At 41.1% G+C, this 26,105-nt stretch overlaps 2 protein-coding genes across 2 annotated transcripts; one reads left to right on the top strand and one right to left on the bottom strand.

Moving 5' to 3' along the window:
- Positions 1–2,960: 2,960 nt before the first annotated feature.
- LOC115671794 (phosphoenolpyruvate carboxylase 4) lies at positions 2,961–16,064 on the bottom strand. The gene is made up of 20 exons (XM_030593435.2): positions 15,816–16,064; positions 15,191–15,354; positions 14,693–14,807; positions 14,279–14,356; positions 14,105–14,173; positions 13,760–13,838; positions 13,604–13,680; positions 13,421–13,516; positions 12,411–12,552; positions 11,354–11,485; positions 10,835–10,908; positions 10,460–10,741; positions 9,218–9,343; positions 9,020–9,121; positions 8,789–8,935; positions 7,495–7,593; positions 7,219–7,307; positions 5,688–5,814; positions 5,401–5,607; positions 2,961–4,022 (listed from the first exon to the last, which is right to left on the bottom strand). Exons 1-20 carry the CDS (start codon positions 15,969–15,971, stop codon positions 3,198–3,200), a joined length of 3,186 nt encoding a protein of 1,061 aa, XP_030449295.1. The 5' UTR covers positions 15,972–16,064; the 3' UTR covers positions 2,961–3,197.
- An 8,443-nt stretch (positions 16,065–24,507) lies between these two features.
- On the top strand, positions 24,508–25,578 carry LOC115663885 (nudix hydrolase 1). The gene is made up of 2 exons (XM_030585864.2): positions 24,508–24,875; positions 25,017–25,578. Exons 1-2 carry the CDS (start codon positions 24,539–24,541, stop codon positions 25,328–25,330), a joined length of 651 nt encoding a protein of 216 aa, XP_030441724.1. The 5' UTR covers positions 24,508–24,538; the 3' UTR covers positions 25,331–25,578.
- Positions 25,579–26,105: the final 527 nt, after the last annotated feature.

Here is a 26,105-nt window from a genome sequence, read left to right as displayed (position 1 = left end):
ACCTACAAACAGCTGACCGGATTACCAGTCACTTTATACTTACCATCGATATTTCAAATTTGCTACCGATGATACGTATGTATCAATTATGGAACAGAATTCCGTGCTTGACAAATGGAACTTTAGAAATGGGCCTATTCTTTTAGTAGGCAAAAACGTAGGAACTGCGTTACTATAACGCAGATCATAGTTAAGATTGCATTTGCCAAGTTAACGCTTCAGTTAGAGCCCTTGATGGGGGATTTCACCATTCATGTTTCTCTGCACTTTCTTCCCACTTGAGTTCCACCTTTTCATCCCCATTACCAATTTCCCTCAGCACAAGCATATTCCTTCACGTATTCTAAGTACTTCCTTTCCTTTGCCTCTTTCCATCTTCTTCCTATTGTCGTCGTGAAAGCTCGATTTCGCCGATTGTTAAATGCTCTACTAAGGTATTTCCTTCCTCACATGGCAGCAGGTTCTACGTGAGATCATTACAAGGAAAGCTGTACCGTATAACCTTTGCTTATGCCTTACATTTTCCCTTCTCTTACAGTTGTTTTCCAAACTATATACGCATCGTAACACGATCTAGATGTGGATAAGAGAAACTTATGAGCTTTTTAAATTCCAGTAACGATGCAATCGCTATCGATTCCGGAGTCTCCAACGCAGCATTTCATGTAACGAACTTGCTCTCGATACCTCAGAGTCTCCAAGGTAAGTACGCTTGACTTGAGAACTACCATGAAATTCTCTTTACGACATAGATAGAGTTGAGGATAACGATGCCATGACATGAACAAATTAAGGCACTCTTCTAAGGTCAAAAGTTTGAGCGACCCCGTGAGCCAACCTCTGGCCGGTTTGTGCCTACGTCATATGAAGTTACCGACTGCCAACTCACCAGTGTGATTGCATCGGCACTGTATACCAACGTGGAACATTAGCTTCCTCGCGGTGCTGAGTAACTATAATTCAAACCGAGTTAACGGATTTGGGACTCCAAGTGTGATCAACGCGGGTCAATCCGTCCTACTGTTTTATTCACTGAAAGAAGAAACTGTGGACAAGGGGGGTCTAGCAGACAATAATGGATGACCGCAGCACAGCCATCCTCACAATCTTTTGAAAGAACGGCAATGGCACATGCTACCGCCCTTAGCTCACCATGCGAAAGTAGTATCAGATTCTTTCTTCAGCCAAACAACTCGCCTATCACATCCCAATCCCTATCTGGACATGTTCCCTCAGCTTGCTAGATGCGGAGATGATGTATCTCGACCCTATTGGTCTATATTTTCCCATTCCCACGTACGTGGAATCTTATATTATTGACGTTTCATTTTGAAGGCACGCGAACAATTCTGCTTTTTCGTTCTAAGAAAACGAATTTCTTTTTCTATGCTTGCAGATTCCGAAAAGAGTTAGTGTAAAAAATGATCGATAAGTAAAGTTACCGGTCATTTGATTTCTCGGTAACTTGTTGGCCACTTACCGACATTTTCATGACGCTACTAACTCTTTTTAACAGTTCATGAATTATCGAATTTTCTTATCTTGAAATAATTTACATTTGTCAAAGTCTTGAATTTTCCACCTCTTAGATGAATTTACCGATCTTTATTTGAGTGATTGTTTCATCGGAATTTTTGTTCCCGTGACGAAATATCTTTCGCCGAAAGTAGTTCTTCGGCTTTTAATAACAGGAGACTGGGTTTTGTGGCAACTCCGGACAAGAGGTATCCAGGCAAATTATGGAATCAACAACTTCACTCAGATAGAAACGATACGAACTTGGATTATTGTGCCGGAATTTAATCGATGACAAAGCCCAGAAAGTACAGTGAGTATAAATGTAAATAGATTATGCCGGAATTTAATTGATGACAAGGCCTGACCACACCGGAATATCATGCCAAAATTTAATCAACGACGCAAATCTGAAAGCTACAACTAATGAATTAAAAGTACTGTGCAAAAAAGTTTAAAAATACTTTAAAGATAACATTTTGTTTGATTTGTGCGAGGGGCTCTTTGTTGCATAGGTGGTGGTATTTATAGTGAAGGTGTGGCAACCGCTCCTCAATGATACTCAGCAGTTATGCTTCTTCAAATAACCTCCGTCAACCTCATCCATACTCCTTTGTTTCCGCGTAGCAACCGCTCCTAGACGATGCTCAGCAGTTTTACTTCTTTAAGTAACTTCCATCAACCTCATCTGCTCCTTTATTTCCTCAAAGTTTACTCATTCACGTTCTTGAATAACTATCTTCTTCACACTATCTTCTTCACACGGGGACAGTTTTGTAGTCATCGATGATTGTTCCATGACTGGGTTTTTGAATGATAACTGTTCTCTCCACAGCATACATCCTTAATGCTAGCAGTCTTGACAGTTTCAAGCTTTGAATGGTGAAAGAACTCACCACAGGCGCCCATGTTGGCGGTTATCAACCGTCCGTCAATGTACTTCGTCAACTAGACACGTGGCATGAAAGAATACTGTCATCGATCGCCACATGTTGACTCCGGTGCCCATCAATAGATCAATATGTGCAAGATAGCGCTCATATACTATACACGTGATTATCTTTATCCTTGCTCACGCGACATTCACAAGTTTTCTTTATTCACGTGCTAGGCACATGTCGAGATGACCAGATCACTTTTTGGTGTCAACGGTGACAAACAAATCTTTTCCAATATAAAAGTGAGAAAAAAGGACGATATTTTAGAATCTTGAGGGAGGAAGTGGAGAGAAATCAAGTAATTCGTCTTCTAAAGTTCGTTTATCACCCAAATGCCCCCACCGTTTGGGCAGATTTAGAAATGAGGATCAAAGAAAACGCAGGAAATAGGGTTTCGCATGCAGGAAATGCATTTGCGTCTCGTAGCTCAGCCAGAAGCTACAACCAGTTAGGTATGTGCTTGCCTCGTCAGTGAAATCTAGTGGGCTGTACAATTGGCCTGACAAAGCATGAGAAAGCATTCTCGGCTATACTTTATGAAACATGGCCACAATTCAAGCGTAACATTTTCTACTATAAACTTAGTAACATGGTTCGACCGAACATATTGTCCTCGCCGTGTATCTCTGATTACACCACTTATAACCAGTAAAGAGATGATGTTCCAAAAAGACGGGCTTAGGGATTAAAAAAGTGTCCGTTAGTAGGCAGGCTCATTCGGTAGAACCACCGACAGGACACTTTCTAGCCGGTGTTCCTCATGCCAGCAGCGATTCCATTGATGGTGATTTGTAATGCATCTCTGAGCTTATTGTTGTCATCGTCACGCCTTAACCTCTTTAGTATCTCCACCTGCAACATGTTCATGGGATTTAAATAAGGTAGCCTGCTCTCGATCAGCCTCCTTAAGCTCCGGTTGTTCTCAGATAGTTTCTCGTGCCCGCTGATGACCAAGACATACTTCTCTGTCGTTAAGAGCTCCCTCCTTAGTTCAGCCCCAAGCTCCCGCCGGCTCTCTGATACAAGCACTTCATCATAATGCTTGGCAATGGGTATGTCTGCCTTCCCTAACACCATCTCAATAAGGTCAACAGTGGACTGGAAGAAAGGCCACTCTTTATACATTTCTTGTAACTCTGCAGTATGTCCCTTCTCACAAACACCCCTTAGACCTGCTCCAACACCTAGCCAGGCTGGAAGAACAAATCTAGTTTGAGTCCATGCAAACACCCACGGAATGGCACGTAGATGTCCAATTCCCGTTGAGCTCTTCCTCCGAGTGGGACGGCTTCCGATGTTGAGGAAGCCGAGTTCAGCCTGTGGTGTAGCTTCATGAAAGTAGGCAAGGAATTCGGGATTTTCATATACGGTATTGCGATAACTCTGGCAACTGATCTTCGAGATTTCCTCCATGAGGTTACGCCATTTTTCTTCTCTAGGAGAGAGTGGGGGCCGTAGAGTAGCAAGGAGAACAGCTGTAGTGTAAATCTCCAGCTGCCTTACCGCTGTCTGTGGCAACCCAAATTTGGCCTGCACCATCTCTCCTTGCTCAGTTGAGCGAAGTGTACCCTGTCAAGCACCATCGTTGTACCTAAGAAATGGTTCTGAATGCTTCTTGACTACTCGATACAGAACTAGCTTTACTTTATATCAATGCACAAACTAACAGAACTTCAAAACTATCATATTATTTATGTTAGATTTTGTGGAACCGCTGTCAACTGTTTTAAAAGCTTAAGCTGTTAGATGAATGCGTGATTTAATATTTAATTATTCGAACACTCCCCCTCACGCTTAGTCTAGTCTTTTTGCCTAATACTAAGCATGTAAATATTTAATTGAGGAGACAAATGGCGTCTGTAAAAATTTGAACTCAGGACCTCCAGCTTTAATATCAATGTTGGGTGGTCTTGGGCCTCTCTCACCCAAAAAGCTAGCTCAAAGAGTGACGCTTTCCCTCACACATATAACTTACCACCCGCCCCTTCCACAACCGATGTGGATAAATCTTCCCCTTACATATCGAGCCTGAGTCGGAGCGGCAACAACCCATATCTCCCACGTGACTATTGGGTCCAGACTTGTTGGTAACTTGGGCTCTAATACCATGTGAGATTTTGTAGGACCACTACCAACTGTTCTAAAACTTAAGCTATTAGATGAAGGCGTGGTTTAATATTTAATTATTCTAACAATTTAATTAAGTGGTGTATAACTGCACAAAATGTATAAAAAAAAGCACAATAACCAACTAGAAGTGCAGTAAGACTTCTCATTTCCAAGTTTACATTAGTACAAGTGCAGTTCTGGACCGAGAAGACAAACAGTGCTTATGAATTGTATTTATAAGTATTAACACAAGACATATGATATATCTCATGTCAAACAGAATTGTACAGAACCTTCAAAACAAGCTGTTCCAGAGAGTGAATAGGCCGATTCGCATGGTTTTAGCTTGTGCTATGTTGAGCTCAAATCACCATTCAATCAATCTGGCTGAAAATTGTCTTGTATGCGTTGGCTTAATCAAACAGACTCTCAGCCAGATTAAGGTCCAACTATGACTCAAGACAGACAAAGCTTCTCCCTCACAACACTCATGTTATGTCCGTGTATCAAATAGGCAACCATAGATGGGATCCAATACAGAATTCAAGCACCATTTCACAAAATGCTTCATTTCAGGTCAACTACACCCAAATAGGTCTGGCAGAAAGATCTACCTCAAATAGAAAAGGGAGTTTTTATTTTGTCAATAAACAGTGGTATACAGGCACATAACAAGACTTACTTTTATCCTTATGTTATATTTATTCATTCTTGACTAATGTCTTGCAAAAGATTTTACGATTGTTTGGTTTGAATCGAGCGGATGCAATTTTGATCCTTATGTTATATTTATTCATTCTTGACTAATGTCATGCTAGATGTGAATAGGATGACTAACCATGACAGAACCTGGTGGCTGGGATTGAATAGCTAGATATGTGGGGCCACCACCCCGACCAATGCTCCCTCCACGTCCATGGAATAAGGTAACCTTAATGCCATATTCATTGCATGCAGCTACAACGTCCTCTTGTGCTTTGTAGAGTTCCCATGCAGCTGTGAAGCGCCCAGCATCTTTACCAGAGTCAGAATATCCAACCATTACCTGTGATATCAATTAAAAGATTCTTAATATTTCTGAAAGTTATCTAACTAGTTCTTGAATATATATTCTAAAATATGTACCTCCTGGTGGCCACCATGATTTCTTAAAATGTGTTCCCTGTACCAGTCAATTGATAACAGTTTCCTGATCACTGACCCAGCTTCTCTAAGGTCCTTCACAGTTTCAAACAGAGGAACGACCCGCAACCTATTTAGAGTATAAGGTAATATGAGAAGAGCCAGGCAAGAGAGAACGAAGGACAAGAAGCAAGCCTTCCATCAAACCAGGTTGAACAGCCTCATAAGCTGAATTGACTTCGAAATTTTATGTCGTCCAAGTTCTTACAAAAAGTGAAAAAATTAAAAATGCATGCCTCCCTTTGCTGAAAAAAGTGCTTCCAGCATTAGAACTTGTTCCATAATGAGAAATTTCACACACCTAGAAGCCATGACTATGAGTTGGTTCTTGTTAATTTTCCTTTGAATAGCAACCAAGGAGAACATGAGTAAATGCGAATCGGCTCACATGACCGAGAAATTAGATTAAGTTCTCCAGAAGAAGGTATGATGAGAGCAATTCCACTCACTTTCTTGGTTGTAATGTCACAGCTGAAGCACAACGGGACTAGAAAGAAATACTTACGCGGGTATAAAGTGTCGCGTAGTATCATATTGTATGTTCCTACACCACAGGGATATTTGTTCCTAAAATGGATCCTTAACCGTGAGCAAAGGTGGTTTTTTGTTGGCTTCTGTAATGGTGTCTGGTTAATTGAAAAATAATCCATGTTTTGGACCAGTCAAAATCACCTGGATTTGTTCTTTCTAGTAATATTGCTCAAAAGAAAGTACCGACAGGGCAAAAGAAGAATTAACTCAGACTTTAAAGTATGTTGTTGTATTTATATTAGCTGGAGGTAAATGCATCAATCCACTGGTGAAAATTCGACACAAGAGTGTCATAAAATACCTCTTTTCCAAGAATTATTAAGTGTGAGATTTTGTGGGACCACTGTCAACTGTTCTAAAAGCTGAAGCAATTAGGTGAAGGTGTGGTTTAATATTTAATTACTCTAACACTCCCCATCACGCTTAGTTTAGTCTTTTTGTCTAGTACTAAGCGTGGACATATTTAATTGGAGTGGCAAATGGAGCCTAGAAAGATTTGAATTCGGACCTCCACCTTTGATACCATGTGAGATTTTGTGAGACCACTGCCAACTGTTCTAAAAGCTTAAGCTATTAGATGAAGGCGTGGTTTAATATTTAGTTACTCTAACGTTAAGAAAGTACCAGAAAGTCAAGTGCTTGACTTCATGTTGGAAGCAACCATTCAAAAATGATGGCACCACTTGACATTCAAACAACCATGTAATGTACAAAACATGAACTCCCATGACAAAAGGCCTATAATATCATAATCTGAAATAATATCACTTATGCATACATTCGAGATGCAGACGATACCTGTATCTAAACTAGCAATTCATGGAGCAAATGATCAGACAAATGGCAAATCAGACATTCCATCTTATTATGAGAATGAAGTAAATTCATAATAGGAAAGGATCTCTGCAATAAGGTATCAACATTAGAGAGCATATGAGCTTACGTTCCACCAGGACATGGTCTCCCTAACTCTCCACTGACTGCAAGGCGAGCATCTTTCTGCAAGAGCTCCACAGCTAGAACATCGCTTGCCTACCATGTTCCAATTCCAGACTACAGTTAGAATCAGAAAATCATAGGCTAACAGTAACAACACCTTGAAGGTAAAAATAAGTAGACTACAGTTAGCATCTAAAAATCCAAGGCTAAGAGCACCTTGAAGGTAAAAACAAGTAGACAGCAGTAAAGTAAAATAGCATTTGACTGTTAAGAATAGTACATTTGAAGCCATAGAAATCACATAAGCTCCTAATGAGTCACTTCCCAGTTCAGCAGCTACTCGGAATGTGTCCAGTACTTCTTTGACATCAGGGGCAACCTGAAGAGGCTCAACTCACAAGTCAGAATATATGTATTGCCATAAGGGAAAATTGTAAAACATGATGACGCAACATAGAATGATGCTTGTAGGTATAGGTCAGAAAGATATAATAACAAAATGTAGACTGATTTTCAGACAGAAAGAGTATTTCAGAAAGGCAGACAAGCTTTAACAGATCCACAACACATATATTTGGTTGTTCTAAATATCTTTTTGCTTACTCCTCGATTTATGTTTTACCTGAATATGTCACAGTCAATAATATAATCACCAGTTCTAAGGACAAATTACGGAGAATCATGAGAGAATGCCCTTTTTCACTTATTGCCAGGGTTGAAATACCCTAAATCCAAGCCCACATAGCAGATATATTTCATGCACTTCTCACGGACAAGTGATTATGAGAACAGATGGATGCATGCAGTTTAGACCTGTCAAAATGGGTCATAAACCCATTTCTTAACCCATATATTAGTAAATGGGTCATAAATGGGTTAGTTATATTTAGTAAATGGGTCATAAATGGGTAGAAGTCTAATATTAGTATTAAATGGGTCATAAATGGGTCGTAAATGAGTTTCCAACTGATTTAAACTCAACTCATCTCTCTCGCCCTTACTCAACCTTGCGGTCACTCAGTTCGCACTCTCATCTCAGTTTGGGTATGAATTTTTCTAGATTTAATTAAATATGGAAATGTTTTAGCAATATGGGTCTGATCGGGTATGGGTTGGGTATGGGTCGGGTCGGGTATGGGTTAAAAAAATTGCATTACTCATAAATGGGTTAATGGGTCAATTTGGGTCGGACCATTTATGACCCGACCCACCCATTTGACAGGTCTAATGCAGTTATACGTTTTCAAATGTACACATAAGCAACGGCATGTTTCTCTGCCACGTTCTTGTTTTCTTCAGTACAAATTATTAGACTTCTTAAGAGCCCAGTCAAAACATTCTTCATGAAAAAGGTCCTAATAGAAAAAATTCAGATCCATCTTTCTCGAGGTACACACTATAAAAACATTCGCAACACGTTAATTTTCAAGTAAATATGGAACAACTTGCACCGAATTAGGGCCAGAAGTTATACTCTTGAGGTAAAAGGGTTAGCAATAGTTATGTTTCATTTCATAAATTTATTTCTTGCATACTTAAGGCGTTATCATATACAGTACCGTCCCAGACCTTACCTCAATGGAAAGTGGAACTAGCGGCCTTTTCCCTTTTAACTCTCTTGTCAGGAATTCCAGTCTCTTCTCTTCATCCCACTCGCTATATGTACCCATATCAAGATATCTTGTTATGGCATCTAGTGTTTCCGAGTGCCTTCCTGATTCCTGACTCATTAAAGAAGAAAATTTGAAATGAGTCGCAGAAGTAGCAATCATCAAGGATTATTTTAGCACCTAATATTTACAAACCTGACGCAAGTCAAGTTTCATTAGCACCATCCCAAATGTGGCCACCCTCCGAATCAGGTCAGCAAGCCGACCATCTGCCAGCACGCCAGATCCACTTGATTGCTACAAATAATAAGAATTGTCAGCGTGAAGAGAGCTTCATCACTGTCAAAGAGTGGGAACAGGAACTGGGGCTCATTAGGAGGAGATTCTATATACCAGAGATTCATAGCAAAGAATCAGAGGTTCCAGAAGCTGGTCTGATGACTCATAATAATCACAAGAATCGTGTTCACAGGGAAGATCCTCAAGGAGAAGCTCCAGTCTTCTACGTGTCTTCATAAGCTGAACTCAGAAAATTTGGGCACTTCATGTTACACTCAACTAAACGAAAAGTAGAAAAAATACAAGCCATCTATGTGATTTGGTCAATGTGACCTGCTTCTATGGAAAAGTGGTTCAAAGTTTCACTGTCAAAGAACTCGGTGAACACATTACAAAAACGACTGCCATGAAATAACTTTATATATCAACCCAAAACCAACCTAAAACGGGAAACCACACAATCTAATTGGTTCGATTGATACGATAACCGTCCTGCAAAGAATATTGAACCGGATGCCAACTTCCTAACCATTCAATAGAGGGGAGGTAGCTCATTGGTCCATGTTATTAAACCCAAGCCACATGTAACATTTCAAATATAATAATGCAGATTAGAATGGTTGAAAATAATAATATGCCAGGAACAGTTGCCATACCAGTAATAATGAGCACATGTTTCACACATGCACTTGTCAGTCCAAGAGATAAGGGAGGCAGAGACACAAATGAAATATAATAAACCACATCAAATCAATCTATTGAAACATTTGAAAATGCAGCTTATCTTGTCTAAGGCTTTAATTGTGAGACACTGTTTCAAATCATTGACCTGACTACCAGCTTTGCACCCAGTGCACATACCTAATCATTTGCTTTTAATTGTGCATCATGATTACCTACAAGCCTAAACTGCATATCTTTAGAGAATTGTTAACACTGAATATTGTATATGATATGCTGCAAAAAAGAGAGCATTTAAATTTCTTTCCAACATTCGTTTAGTTATCCTAGGCCCAAAATTTTGCATTTTTTCTTGTGTGGGGAGGGGGGCGGGGGAGAGATAAACTGGGAGAAATAGACGGTATCAATGCATGACGAGCAGATCTAAGAAAGCTAAGCCAATGTAATAACAAAGGAAGTGGCTGGTCCTCTTCCCTCTCCGTACCAACCTTTGAACTCCAGAACTGGGTTCCAAGAAAGAACTCCTAAAGTCAAACACGGCTGAAGAAAAGTTGGCTGGTCCTACCCCCATGATTAGTAATTCTAGGCGAGAATCTTTCTATTTTTGTTTGGTTCAATCTGAATTAAGCATCTCCATATCGTAAAACCAGGTCACTCAGTCAAGAGAGAAAATACCTTATCCTTTACATAGCCAAGAACAATCCTATAAGGAGCAATTCCAGCAAGCTGAGGCAGACTTGGCTCTAGAAGCTTGTGGAGGCTGGATCTTCCTATCTGTGATTCTGCAAAGAGTTTTCTTTGGGCAAGAAGTTGACTGGATGCAAAAGAGGAACCACGTGGTGTCACAGGAGGCTGCAAACTGTTGGAGCTAGCTAAATTTCCATTTTCAGATGGTTTAGAAGAACTGCGCCCTGAATCTTGGAACTGAGGATCTGAACATGAAGAACCTTGACCATCCTACAGAAGAAATATTACAGGATCAGGTGTATAAAAAAGGTTGACTGCACAGGGTGCAGCTCCACACCACAATTGCAATAGAAGTTGGTTTACCTGGCGATTTAATGGCATATAATCATTACCAGGAAGTTCCAGTCTTGGATACTGAGAGTCACCATCATTGCATTCTACAAGAGACATGACATTAAACAAAAAATAATAATGCCAAGTTGTTGTCTAGCCAAAAAACAACCGTGATTTGCTCCCAATAATGGAGATAAAATAAGCACTAAATTACGGTAAAAAAAGTAGTTGCGAAACAAAGTTTGCCTGTGAATTAGTTGTTGCCCTTCTTCCCATACTTGTCTGTAATACATAGTCTTTTCAATGCACGTCACTATTCCCTTGAACCATTGTGATTCTGTCCACTTATAATACTTTTAAATATTTTGTTTATTCTCGCAGCCCAAACAATTTCACGAGGGCATTTAAACTTCGGACTGCTGTCACAGCAACTTGCAAGTAGGAGTCACATACTTCCCCAATTGAAGAAAGCAACAACAAATGAAAAAAGAAAATCCTAGATGTGGATGAAGGCGTAAAACTTTAGGCGGAAACATAGTAAATGTTAACCTGTGCAAGATGGCATATCAGCTCCAGCTGGGAGTTGAGTTGGAAGAGATGGAAGTTGTTGATTGTGAAGCTTTATTTGACTTCTAGTCAAAGATTGACTTCGACTCTCAAGCCTATCCTCCGATGATGTTTCTGAAGAGAATTTTTTGGATAGCCATTCAACTTCATAACAAATAACAACAATAGTGAATGGTGAAAAAATAGTCAGACCAACACAATTTTTGTTCAAATGCTGACACCTATCCAACAAACCAGGAAAAGCAAAAAAAAAAAAATCAGCTTTTCTGAACTTTATCATCATTTATTTCCAAGTTTTCATACAGTTATCTCACCAGCCATGTCCACCAATGGTGTTGACGGCACAGCCAACCAATCGGCACCTCCACCGCTGCTTTTTGTTGTAAACATGCCCCCCCCCCCTCTCTCTCTCTCTCTCTCTCTCTCTCTCTCTCAACCGACTGCCCTGCTTTGCTATTCTCTATTTCTTGATTAGTATTTGATAATTCTATAATCGCCGAAGAAAGCTAGCCCTCTTTTCTAGCCTATCTAAATTATTGTAAAAAACCAGTCTAGTCTGACCAGACTCACACTAAACACAGCTCGGACACAATATATTGTTATCTTGTCGTTCTCAAAACAACGCGAATATAACAAAGGAGTTTTTGTCAACCAGTCCAATCTCATCCTATACGATCTTATATTCGAAAGACCAAACGCCTCCTGTCTCTTTTTCTTGCTTAATAGGGAAAAAACGAAATGCAATGGAGGTAGCAAAAGGAGCAGAGGGATTAATCACTTTATATCCCAATGGAGAAATTCATTGGTAGCCTATTGACGAACTCAATTGAAAACAAAACTTGTATGACACTCCAATCTGAAAACAGATATTAAAACCGCTGCAATCATGTAATCATTAACATTGTCACCATCACTATCAGAGATATGATTCCCAAACTACTAAGTTCCAGTGCCTTCCTAATAGTAAAGCATCATGATTATGACATCCCATCAATGGCCAGGATATCCAGTCCTATCATGAGAATCTTAGTTCTCTGACCTTTTTCAAGAATTTCATGTGCTAGCCTTGATAGCCTGTCACTGCACCTATTCATGGATAGTTCAAATCTCAGGCTGTCAACTTCTCGGATGTAGAGATCAATTGCCATCCACCTTGATAAAAGAGAAACATCTTTCGTCACCTGAAGTAAGAAAATTAAGATCACACAATTATCTAAGACGAAATATAAGGCACAACCACCCATAAGAACAAAGCAGAAGACCATAAGGGAGTCCAGTCCCAAGGACATTGGAATATGCAATTTTTGTTATTCAGGGAACCCAGAAAATAATATGAATCTCTTCAAGAAAATGGCAGGAGAGTAACTCGTAGGTTCTTTTTTTCTCATCTGGATCTTTTAAGCGGTTGAAGGACGAGGCAAGTAAAGGTTAACAAATTAACTTGAAACGCTAGAGCAATTTCACTGTTCACAGTTCACAAATCCAAACGAAGAAATATTTGGTTGGGTATGTGCTTTTGTTGCTCCAGACTCTTCTAAGCATTTAAGAAAATACTAGTATAGGAGCACACACATACATGTGCGTCAAAACTAATAGAGAGAGAAAGAGAGGAATGAAGAAAGTGGGAAGCGTCAAAAATGGAAGCGTGGCTGAGAGAAAAAAAGAGAGTGAAGTGGAGGTCCAATCACTATAATAACCAAGCGAGTTTTTCACCACTTGAAAATGTGAAAAACGAATTTCACAGACAAATTTGACAAACAGACAGAACCATTGAATTTTTCATATAATTGAAAGATGTATGCATATACATATATACATTCACAATTCTACCTATACATTTGTATCTTAAGTACAACAACATTCTGCAGACCATAAGTAAAGGGTGTCAAAACGCAATTTTTATCTCGGTCATCTGTCACTTTCCCAGAAAGCTCAGAGTTTTGAGTGTTGAATTAAGATGACATTATAGTTGGGCCATCATAATGCAGGGCTTGCTTGTAAAACTTCCATACCAATTAAGTTATGCATTATTCGAGTTGGTAAGAATACCTTTGCTGTTACATTAGGGTTTCCATCTCTATCACCACCCATCCAAGATCCAAATTTAATAGGCGTGCAAGTCAAAGGAAGGGGCCGCCCTGTATGCTGTGGTAAAAGCATATGAAATTGTTAGAGATGAAGCGATGAAATACAACCCAAGCATTCAAATTGTCAGGGCTACTCGAGATAGACCTTCTTCAAAGCACTGCTGACACGGCGCAAGTAATGAGGTATAGATTTCCAAAGAGACTGCTCAACAATGTTCAACCCTGAAATGTAAAAAAATGTTTCACAATGAACTAGATCGTTGCCAACACGTATCTAAATTGTGCATGTATCTCAGGTTACCAGCCCTGGCTTCATCTACGGGGGTTGGTTTATGTCGCCTCAGCTCATCTGTTTGCCATATGGAAGTAATTTCTCTAACCTAGAAAAAGACAAGAATAATCAAAAATGAGTAGGAAACAAAAATCCAAGTTAGCCAACATTTCTCCAAAGAAACTTTCCCAAAGAAATTCAGGGAGAGGAGTGGCTCCTATCAGCGCAGAAGGATGTGTCTCAGACACGGGAAAATAACATGGACATGCATGCACACGCATACCAGCAACCCTGCCTGTGTAAGTATATAACATGCAAATGCACACACAAGTACTCACTTTGCAGATTCCAGAATACAGATAGGAGACACAATACCAGATCTTCAATCAGCATTTCTCGATCCTCATGAGTGAGATCAGGCCTGTCGTTGTAGTCCAAAAGATGCTGAAGAAAAGGATGCATAAAGTAAATAGAGCTGGGGAACGAGCTCTGCAGAGACAAACATCAGCTCTCTAGTATTATCTTTGTTGAAGCCACCAAAAGACTTACAGCGATTCTTATGTGTTTGTATTGCAAGGTGCGGCGATTAATTTGAGTGGGATGCGCAGTGAGAACAATCTCAACCCCCTGAAGGAACAAGAGGAAAATGAATCAGCCACATGACAGAATATTAATGCCAGATGACTGACTACATGCTGTGTGCTAATGTTAGATGCATTATTGTGCTAAATGAGGAAGCATAGTTACTGATAAAATATCATTACATCATGCATTCCGGTCCAGAGCTCATTAAATTATGATGCCAAGATGATAATACCATAGTCCATCACTTAGTATGGTGGAGATGAATTTTTAGATAGCAAGTGACCTGGGACTCGGCACTGATATTCTTTCTAATCAAAATACCAGAACACTCAGTAGAGGGTAGGACCACCAGAAAGCACATAAGCAAGAACACTGAACCTGCTTGCAGACTGTATCATAAAGCTCGTCCGGAGAGACTCCCCCCTGAATCAGCTGACTGAAAATGTCATCACATGACCTTGATAAATGCGTCAAATTCCGTGACTTCCTCACCCTGCACAAGATGATATGAGATCCCGAGAGCACACAAATACTCAATCAAACTATCTACGAACCAAGCAAACAAACAGACAACATGTCAATTGAGGAGATGCATAAAAATTCCTGCTCATCCATGCTTGTAGCCATTTCAATTCGTTCTCTCACAGGTCAATGTTGCCCAACCTCTGAATTCAGTAATACTTTCAGTTTCAGTCCCTCTATTTACTCGCGTGAATGGATTCTTCCATTTCGAGTATAACCCAAAATTTCTCGGGCGTCACTGATCAGAATCCGATAGGCAGTGCTTATTTAGATAGTAGCAGTTTGATCAGAGGACAAAGCATGGCAACCGGACCACCGGGACACCCGAACAAACACGGTCACCGAATCAACTACCTGTGATGGGTTTCGGCGATTCCCATCAGATTGAGATAGTGGCTGAACGCGCGGGCGAGCGTCAGGGCTTCCTCCAGCGTCATCTTCGATATATCGGACGCGAGTTGCTTCTCCAGCAGCTCCGCCGCATCTTCGATTCCCGCCGTCCTCATGTTACAAGCACTCTAGAAACAACAAAAAAAAAAACCAAAAACCGTCAGGAGAGGAAAGCATGTCGCGTCGCGCAGGCATGTACCTCTTTTTTCTTCCTTTCAGCATTTCGATCTCTGTTTCGCTTCACTGAAAGCATGCAAAAACATAGATAGGATCGAGAAAAATCAGCATCCACGGGCCCCTTTTTGCTTCGTTCATTTTCATGGCACACCTCCCTCTTCCTTCGTCGCGAGCCGAAGCTTCAACGTAGTCCCCTCGGTTTCCATCATCCAAACAGAGACTCCGACCAAAATTGACACGACGAAGGAGCAAAATCCAGAAAACATCCGCGGGAAGGGAAGGAAAAGACGACAGGCGAGACGACTCGGGCAGGCTACCTACTACACTGTAACGAGCGAAGAGCATGCACATCGGAAGAGAGAGCCGTGAACAGAGAGAGAGACAGAGAGAGAGAGAGGGGAAGGAGAAGGACCTGAGCCAGAATGCGATTCCGCTCGATCTTCTCCATGAACGTGCCCCCGACTTCCCTCTGGAGCACGTCGTTGAGGAGGCTGCCGAGCAACTTGCAGTCGTCGTCGAAGTTCTGGAACGAGATCTCCTCGGCTATGTCGTCCGTCGTGTCCGTCATCTTCACCGGCAAGGGCGGCAAGGGCAAGGGCGGCGGCGGCGGCGGCGGCGGAGGGGAGCGCCGATAGCCAAAAACGGAGGACGGATTGCAGCGCAACGCGATCACAGAGAGAGACAGAGAGAGAGAGAGCGAGGAGGGCCAGCGAGCTTTGATGGAGAGAAGGGGAGAGAGTGAGAGAGCGTGTGTGATTTTCAGTTGCAGAGCGTGACGCGGTAGTTTTTTGGTTTTGTTCTGTTCTGTTTTGGGGGCCCCGCTCTTTTTCAATGCCGAAAATACCCCCGAGCGGGTAACGGGCGCGCGCGGGGCGGGCGGTGAGGTCCGGGGGGTAGATTTGGTCTTTTCCGTGCATGGCGCCCCGTGGGCCGTGGCCAAGGTGATTCCGGAGAATGTGCTGCCCGATGAATCCCTCGGATTCGTTTATTAAATAAATCATACTATAAGGAATCAAATATTTTTATCTTTTGTAAGATACCGCAAGGCGGGCTTGATCTTTCACCCGATTACTATTAACGCGACTCTATTTTTATAAAGAAAAAAAAACGCTAAATATTTCCCGAGATTTACTCTCGAAAACCACTTTACGCCTTCCCGTCCATTATCCTCGTGCCCTCTTCATTTTCTTTCCAAAAGAAAAAATAAGTGAACGCACGTTCATCCCAAGATCCTAAATTCTCATGCCCCTCCGGACACTAAATAAGATGATGAGTTTACACCGAAGGACAATTGGTCTTAGTGATGCGAGGTTTTACTTAGAGGCATGCGAATTATATATATACATAAAACAGCGGAGTGTGTGTACATTAGCCATCGAAACAAAAGCGAGATGTGTTTTTCTAAAAAAAATTTGATACAACTCATTTTCCATGTAAATTCAATACATGGGATCTAAATAAATGCTAGAAAGAGTATTGTTATGAATCAAATCCAGAAAGAAATCCCGACCCGAAAGCTTTTAAAGAAATTTGACAAGACATACGTGCTAGCTGAACAACGTATAACGGTTATGCATCACTTAGTAGTGGATTGAATAGTAATCCAAGATGCGAACCAAATCATCGTGCTGCCAAAATGAATCGATCCTACCCGCGTTTAAAATTCAAGCAACCTTCCTTATCATGCATTAAGTAATTTCCTTTCTAAAATAAATCAAATCACATTATTCCTTTACTAGGTTCATTTGCACGGAATATAAGTGTCTGCATATATTTTTTTTTTTTTTGGCTAGATCCAAGAATAAATGCATTAGCATAGAAATGACGCTTTTGGTTGGTTATGAGCATAAATGCTTGGAGATTCTTTACATTGCGAATAAGATCCCACGGATATTCCCTTAGCTTTTCCCCATGTAAAATTCTTTTTTGATTTGTATCTCCTTGGGCCAATCGAGATTATTAACACGGTAGGAAAAACAAAAAGAGGAATATGCTATTCGATTCCAAAAACTTATGTCTACGCTCCATTTGTTTGGAGAAAAATATATAATTATGGGATATGTTCACTAAAAGTACTAAAACTTGTCACAAAAGTGCAATTAAGTCATAAAAATTGCAAAAAAGTGTAACCACGCCATAAAACTTATCAAACTGGTTCAATTGAGTCCTAAAATTAACATCGTCAAACTAACTAACCGAAAATGCTGACGTGGCTCATTTAATATTTTCTCTCTCCTCCATGGCGATGACGTGGTTAAAATATGAAACATAAGACTAAAACGACGTCTTTTAGCCAAATTTGATTTTTAATTCTAATTTTATTTAAAATAAATTTTCAAAAACAAGCTTTAAAAAAGGGGAGGAGGACAGGCAAGCCCTCGTTACCGCCCTGCCATCACCGGGAGGGGCCGACAAGCGTGGGAGACGACAGGCGGGGGTCGCCAGCCTTGGCCTGGCGACCCTTGCCGATGGTACACCACTCTCGCCGAGTTTGGGAGAAGGCTGCAACCCCTGGCCCAGATTTGGGCGAGGGTTCGTAGGCCCTCGCCTGCTGTCCCCCACCCTCGCAAGCCCCTCCTGGCGATGGTGAGGTGGCAACGGCGACGGCGGCAAGGGCTTGCAGGTTGCAGTCCTTCCTCTTCCTCCTTTTTTTTAAAAAAAATTAGCTTATTTTTAAATTTTAAATTAAATAAATTTAGTATTAAAAAAATAATAAAAAAGTCATGTCACTACCATGTAGGATAAAAAATAAAAAAAAAACAATGTCGACATTTTTCGTTAGTCAAATTGGACGGTGTTAACTTTATGACTTGATTAAACTAGTTTGACAAGTTTTAAGGTTTTATTGTACTTTTTGCAAGTTTAGGACTCGATAAGGTTTTAAAGCTTCTAGTGTACATATCCCAATAATTATTTATTGAAAAAAAATATAATCGACAACAATTTATTTCTAATTATTTCCGTGGATGATGAAAATATTATCCGTTCATCCATTTCCGTGAAAGATACAATCAATCATTTTTTTAGAAAAATATTTTGTAAAATATTCATTTTCTAGTGAACAAACTCACCCTGAGTTTTTGTTCAAATCTAACTTAAGATCTTCACCGTTTTGAGTCGGAGACGCCAATCACCTTAACATGTGTAGATCTCGTAATGACTTTAATACTCGTAGGTACTCTGACTTTGATACAGGGCCGCGATTTTTTCTCGGCCCTCCTTCGAGAGGCGGTGTCCGATATCGACATGGCGACATAGACAATACAAATTGCAACTATTTATTGAGAAGGTTGCGACTTCAATACTTCGAAACTACGATACGAGTTCATTCTTTTGAGATCAGTCAATGGTTTTGGGGATGTACGCTAGGATAAATACAAAACCGAAAGCGGGTGGTCCCCTAGCTCTCAAGAGTCACTATCATAAGGTCACGGCGCACTTTGGTTTGTAGGACCATGTGATAGTTACTGGTTTTCACATGTTTGGACGGTTGTCCTAGAATTATTGAGGTCGTACAATTTTGGTCACGTCCTTCCGCAAAGCTGACGTGAAGTAGTAATCCCCTGGAGACTCATGAGATGGGGTACAATCATCGATTTACACAGCAATGTGCCAAGATTTAAAAAAAAAAAAAAATTAAGCAAGTTGGGTAGTGTTTCAATGTGTGATGGGAAACATGACACTGCCGTTTTGTGTATGCGTGGCAGATCGACTTACGAGCCAACTTGTCACGCCGACTTCAGTTCGTCTGGGATGAGCCGATGTGAAATTTGGGAGGTGATTGTTCAAAATATTCTAAATCTATTATACAGCGATCAATTCGATCATATATCTTTTAGGTATTAAGTATCTTTACATTTATATGCTCCCGAGCTTGAAAGTGCTTTGCTTTGTGTGGGGAAAGAGGAGTGGGTAGGAGTCCCAATCCGTGAAACTCGAGATGTGGTTTTATAATAGTATATTCGTACTTTCTATTGGAATTCAACCGGAGTCACACGAAAGGGTATGCTTTATTACTTACTCGACCCAAAAGAAAATCACATGAATCCATCTCTAGACCCATTTGGACGATATCTCTTTAGCTTTCATGCACGCTGTGTTCCCCAACTTTCCAATAGTATGCTCGCGAGAGGTCAAATCATGTGACACGTTCACGTGTGAGCTTTACCCAGTAATTTATCTTTCATGATCGCTTGGGAAAATTATCAAATCAGTCATAAACCTATTAGTATGGCGGTAATTGCTCCTAACCTTTCTAATTTCTTGCCAATTCGGTCCTTCCTGTCAATTTTGACCGGCGGCTGGCCGATGGCCGTGCCAGGCCCGCCCGTCCGGCTAACGCCGACGTGACAATTTTTTATTATTTTTTCAATTTTTAATCTTTTTTTTTCTTTTTTTTTTTTTCTGATTTCTTCCTCTAGCCGGTCCGGCGACCGGCGGCCGGCCAGAGGGGAGGGCCGGCGAGGTCGACCTTGCCGGCCTCGCCACTGCTGAGGCGAGGCCGACCTCGCCGTCGCGACCCAGGCATCGGCGAGGTCGGCCTCGCCGCTGCTGGGCCTCGTCTTGCCGTCGCCTGGTTCGCGACGGCGAGGTCGAGCCTCGCCAAGATCGGCCTCGCCTCAGCAGCGGCGAGGCCGGCGAGGTCGACCTCGCCGGCCTCCCCTCTGACCGGCCGCCGGTCGCCAGACCGGCCAGAGAAAGAAATCAGAAAAAAAAAGAAAAAAAAAGATTAAAAAATTGAAAAAAATAATAAAAAAAAATTGCCACGTCAGCGCCGGGCGGCCAAAATTGACCGGAAGGACTGAATTGGCAAGAATTAGAAAGGTTTAGGACTGAATTGGCAAAATTAAAAGGTTTAGGACTGAATTGGCCGCCGTACAATAGGTTTAGGACTGATTTGATAATTTTTCCTGATCGCTTTAGCAAATTTCGGATCATAGAAAATCTTCAATTCTGTATTTCTAATTCCTAAGCATATGTTAGTATATCTATAATAGTAAGTCTATGTATATATTCTACTTTGAATATATATGTAGGCTAGATTTTGAAGGCGATGGAACAGATTTGCGTGTCAAGTCGTAAAAAGAAAATCAAATAATTGGAAAGCTATATTTTCACGATTGTGCATGCTTTGCATCTAAATCTACTAACTCTAGCGTATTATAAGTTGAGCTACGCCGGACGAGATCAGTCGTCCAGTTAATAATAATGTGGAAGATAGATTTGAGGAATTTTTGTATATTTCGATGTGTATAGAAAGGAATACATGAGCCTATTTATTGGTTTTATTAGATGACTATCTAAGGAAATCAAATCAGATATGTATAATCAAAAGAGATATGGAAAATCAAAGAAATTATCCTAAATATGTATAGGAAATATTTATATATATCTCTAGCATACCCTCAAAATGCATTGAAGATGTCAACTTAAGTTTGAATACAAGTCCGAACAGTGTTCAACAGCAGAGACGCAACATACGAGGCGACGTCCCGACTATTCGTGGCGAAATTTCCAGATCTAGCTAGTGTGAGGGCGGCGAGTCTGGGGGTGGTGTTGGCTTCTCGAAATTACGTGCGAAAAATAAAAAATCGGAGGAGAAATAACAAGCGGCCAATGCGTCTAACTTGCGAAACAATAATCGAGCAATGTGGCTTATGTGGTTAGCATCAAAAGAAAAGCCTCCTTCGTGAAAAGGCTCGATAGGGCGACGTGGTTGATGCGGTTCGCGTCTAAGCATGACCATCATGGAATGGATTCGATTAAGTGCTTTCTTGGATGAGGCTTGTGCGCACGAAACTGTTGAGTGGCAAGGATGGATTCATTTGTGCGTGCACCTAATCGGTGAAAATCACAATCGACTGGCTCTAATACCAAGATAGGAATAATGACGTAGAAAATGGAATTATGTTAATGAAGTCAAATCAGATATATAAGAGGAATTATCCTAAGTATCTCTAAGTCCCAAACCATTTGCCCTTTCAATTTCATCCCAAGTTTTCGACCCAAAAATAACAATTTCATCCCTAGTCATGTTGTGGTAACAACTGACAAAGAGCTCTCTAGAAAAGAGCGTTCTTTCTCTTCGAATTAAAATGGTCAAATAACCTTTTCCAAGCGTGCCTATGAATCTATGCCTTTCTTGTCTTTTGCTTGAAACCCCCCCAACTTCAAATGTCGACATGCCCCTTTCGCTTGACCGTCCCCATTGGGAAAGTAATCGTGTCGGGTACGTGCTCGTGCACATCGTGACTTGCATCACGATGATCATCCAATGGCAACATGAATTGAATCGAAGTACGATGAGAACGGGGGCCTTGGAAATCTTCTGCTCCTTCGGTGCTGCGAAGGGACACTCTGTTCCTATAGTCGCGTTGCCCCCTTGCGAATTTTGATAAGCGGCTCCTCATCTCATAAAACGACTGATCAAAGCTTAATTAGTAATTCAGCCGTGTCAATGATTATGGTTTGATAGCAAGATGGGCAAGCATGCGGCCCACTCGATTCGACATGTCAAATGGCAACTTTGACACTTAGGATATGTTTGATAACCATTTTATTTTCGAAAATAATTTCTATTCAGAAATGATTTTTTTTATTTCATTCCCGGAAACAATTTCTAAGGGTTTGAAAGCGTTTTGTAACTATCCAAAATTTCTATTTCTGGAATAGAAAAAGAATATAAATTTATTTTTCATTTCCGATTATTGTTCCTAGAATCAAGAATCAACTTTTTTTTTATTCTTGATTTTGAGAATAAATTTATGTCCGAGAACAAAAAATTTACCGAATGGATATCTATTCTTTTTTTATTCTGGGAAACAAAATAATAGAATCGGGTATTATTTGGCAGGTTATCAAACAGCCCCTTAATGATTAATTAATCGCGTGAGCTGCCACGGGCAGTAATTTTTGTAAATAGATATAATGGAAGAATGGAATTGAAATGATTTTAAGAAGTATAAGGGCTAGATGGAACAAAAAAGAGTTTCATGCTAGTTTCACATGAAAAAGAGATACATAACTTCAAGACAAAACCAATCTTAAAGAGTTACAGTCTAGACCAAATTTGAAACTTAATGATTAATTAATCGTGTGAGCTGCCACGGCAGTAATTTTTGTAAATAGATATAATGGAAGAATGGAATTGAAATGATTTTAAGAAGTACAAGGGCTAGATGGAACAAAAAAGAGTTTCATGCTAGTTTCACATGAAAAAGAGATACATAACTTCAAGACAAAACCAATATTAAAGAGTTACAGTCTAGAGCAAATTTGAAAAATGAATCAACTCGGTATAACTTGCAGGAACTCGCTCATTTCACAAAAAATGGATTTGTCACAGCATCAGAGCACCACCGACAGCTGATCATCTAAACTTGCATCATCAATAGCGATAAGCACAAGTCGAAATTTACCTCTCTAGTAGCTACGGTTTTGTCAAAAGGGAATGCGCGCCTAGGTTCGGCGTCCTCACCACTATCACCGGATAGAGACAATAATAACACCAATATATTGAAAGAGCACAAATAATGCCTTGTAAATCCTATATTTATATCTAGATTTATATTTAGATCGGGATAGAAGAGCATCTAAATTTAGATCTAACTCCAAATTGAGAGAGAAGAGCTCTTAAACAGATACCAGTTTATCCCAAAATCACTTTTAGATAAGATAAGCTCATCGTAGAACACAGCGGGAGAGGATCTTCGGAGACTTGCAAAGCGCTCAACTTTCAGGAGCAAGCACCTAGAGCCAAAGCGAGCGAGCAAATCCGAAGAGGGCAAAATTCTTTTGAGGCGCTTGCACTTCGATCTTCAATGCTCATTGGGACAAAACTCTTCACTTCCGTGGAGGAAGTTGCCAACATCTTCCATGAAATCAACAAAGAAGTCTTGACAGACTCTTGCAGAGGAAGAAATAGGGAGACGGAGAAGGGAGCGTCCCTCTCTCTCTCTCAAGAACGTAACTTCAGAGAAGGGGTTGGCGGCTGGAAAAGAGAGGAAACCCTAAGGCTGCGTTTGGTCGTCCGGATTTCTAAACAGGATAGGACTGGATAGGATAGGATAAGAAATCCTGGGATTTTTTCATATCCTATCCACTGTTTGGTGGACTACGGATTTAAAGTTGGATATGATAATTTTTTTTTTCTATTCACGTGTCCGGAGGAGTCGGTGAAGGAAAAAAACCCGAGAATTTTTTTTGGTGAAAGCGCACAAGGTGTGGGGATGAAGATGACGGCGAGTGGAGCATAGTGTTTCTAGAAAAATAGGCATTAGAAATCCTATTCGGGTCTATCCCACCTCCCCCCTCGGATTTTTTTTATCCGGGCTATATCCGGTCTATATCCGACCTTATCTTATCCTGGACCACCACCAAACACAGGATAGGATAAAATATATCCTATCCTGACTTTTATCCGGTCGACCAAACGCGGCTTAAGAGATGGAGAAGAGAAATGGAGCGAGCGGCGTTTCATGCTTGTTTGACTAATGATAAAAAAGTTCAAGTATTTGTACTACCATTAATCCCCCCGTGGGGATGTCTAACCAACGCAACAATCTTTTCTTAGCGTTGTCATACGAATCTAATATCCTCTATAAGTATTTGATTTCAGTCATTGACATGATTCACTCTAAACTCGAAGGTCAAAACTTGATAACTCTGTCATTGTAAGTCTCATCGACATTCTAAAAGTCAAGATTCTCTCCACACACCGTAACAAAATATCCAAGACATAATTTAAGTAGAGGTTCGTTCATGATATGATGTTAAGCTTTTGACCTCTTAGAAGATGGGCGACTCACGCTAGCGCCATCATGCTCGATGGTCCACCCAAATTTACCTATATGGGTAACAATTTCAAACACTATTATTCAATTCATGTAGACGTAGACCCCCCATTTTACTCATTTTCTCTTGAATTGCTTACCACAATATCGATTCTATCTGTACTTTTCTGGTTCTTTCACAACTGCAAACTTATCAGTTTAAAGGTTAGTCAGATTTTATTTTCGAGCCGGGATGACTAACTTAAATAATTTGGCCTAACTTCCTGTTTCTTTTCGTGCCGCTCAAGTCGTAGAAACAGAGGGACAGCAAAAGCGCAAAGAAGCGTCAAACGTCAAAGTCAGCATGGGCGGGAACTGGCGAAGCAAAATAGCGGGTAATAAATTGCCCACGAAACTCCCCTCTCCTTCAACTTTTCGACCCCCCTATATAACAATGGAGGTGCTGCTGAATTGCCCACTTCGCTTCGTCCAATTGGAAAGCCGCCCTCGTAAAAAAATTTCGAGCTTTCAAGGAGTAATCTTCGTTCTTCAGAAGATGGGAGACCGATCGGCGCCGTCGCGGGTGCCGCGGGTGGCGGTGGTCGTGTTCTTGCTCAAGGGTAGAGCGGTGCTCTTGGGCCGCCGTCGGTCCGCCGTCGGCGACTCCACCTTCGCACTCCCAGGCGGCCACCTCGAATTCGGTGTGTGTCTCTCTCTCCAAGCAACTCATTTTCGGAAGAATGCCATAGAGCGGAGAAGCGATCGATTTCTTGCCTTTCAAGGCCCTGTGTCCTGCAGTGAAATTCTAGCGTCAAGCTGATCTTGGGTGTGGGTGGTTTCAGGGGAGAGCTTCGAGGAGTGCGCCGCGAGAGAAGTGGAGGAAGAGACGGGCCTCAGGGTCGACGGAGCGGAGCTCCTGACGGTGACCAACAACGTGTTCTTGGAAGAGCCCACGCCGGCGCACTACGTCACCGTGTTCGTGCGGGCGCGCTTGGCCGATCCCGAGCAGGAGCCCCAGAACCGGGAGCCCGACAAATGCCACGGGTGGGGCTGGTACGACTGGGACAGCCTCCCCGCGCCGCTGTTCTGGCCGCTCGGGAGGATGGTCCGAAGCGGGTTCGATCCCTTCCTCTGCCCAAGCCTCGCTAGAAGCTGAAGAGTGATCAATTTGAGTCGCATTTTGATGCCAAATTTATATGATGATGTTTTTGATTAGTGAGTTAGGTGGTCATTTGGGAGTCTTTCGCGGGGTTGGATGAGATCCTTCGTTTCATAGCCAAAGTAGTATGCTTTGCTTCTTTTTAGGTTTGAACGTATCTTCATGTGTCATCTTGGATTGATGAAGTTTCCCTCTGTTTCGCTCGATGGTTACGGTTACAATGCAAAGACATCTTAAAGAGATTAGGCAAGTTAGTGTCATGGAGGTAGCAAACGAGTGGGCCTAAGTCGGGTTTGGGTTGGATCACATGTGGAGGAACCCAATTGGGGCCTAATTATCTCAAATTGTTCTATTAACCTAAAACTATGTATGTATGTATGTATGTATGTCAATAGACATGCGATCCTGCTAGTAAAGGTATTGAGGGGTGGGGACGCTAGTATTACAAGTATGGTGTTGGACTCTTGAAACAGAGCAAACAGAGCAAAAGGTCGAAGAGTAAGAAGAGTTAAAGAAAGAATAGATAAAAAAAATGTATGTATGTATAAATGCTTCTTCAAGTATTGTTTCAAAGTGTGCCACCTAGACTTTAGATTACTAGAATTGGTCACTCGTCCTTGCAAAAAAAAATAAAATCGGTGATTTCTCCACCAAAGTAGCAAAACAATTATGCACTAATTTATTGCCCTCCATCCTTCTCCTCTCTCCTCATTATTTTATACTAAGTAGTTAGCTTTCTAGTTTGACAATTTAGTTTTATGCGTGCCTTTCA

This window comes from Syzygium oleosum, unplaced genomic scaffold (genome assembly GCF_021117445.2).
Source record: "Syzygium oleosum isolate NSW1041296 unplaced genomic scaffold, Sole_v2.1 Sole_v2.03, whole genome shotgun sequence".
NCBI classification, from domain to species: domain Eukaryota; kingdom Viridiplantae; phylum Streptophyta; class Magnoliopsida; order Myrtales; family Myrtaceae; genus Syzygium; species Syzygium oleosum.
Note: the sequence above shows the minus strand (reverse complement) of the source record. Positions and strands in the feature narration are given on the sequence as shown.

Bases quoted from the DNA above. Each gene is read 5' to 3' on its own strand.
- LOC115671794 (XM_030593435.2), bottom strand. From the start codon at position 15,971: ATGACGGACACGACGGACGACATAGCCGAGGAGATCTCGTTCCAGAAC. The intron at 10,742-10,834 runs GTAAACCAACTT...TTTCTTCTGTAG, and splicing joins ATATGCCATTAAATCGCCAG to GATGGTCAAGGTTCTTCATG. The intron at 5,815-7,218 runs GTAAGCTCATAT...TACTCTAAATAG, and splicing joins AGACCATGTCCTGGTGGAAC to GTTGCGGGTCGTTCCTCTGT.
- LOC115663885 (XM_030585864.2), top strand. From the start codon at position 24,539: ATGGGCGGGAACTGGCGAAGCAAAATAGCGGGTAATAAATTGCCCACG. The intron at 24,876-25,016 runs GTGTGTGTCTCT...GGGTGGTTTCAG, and splicing joins AGGCGGCCACCTCGAATTCG to GGGAGAGCTTCGAGGAGTGC.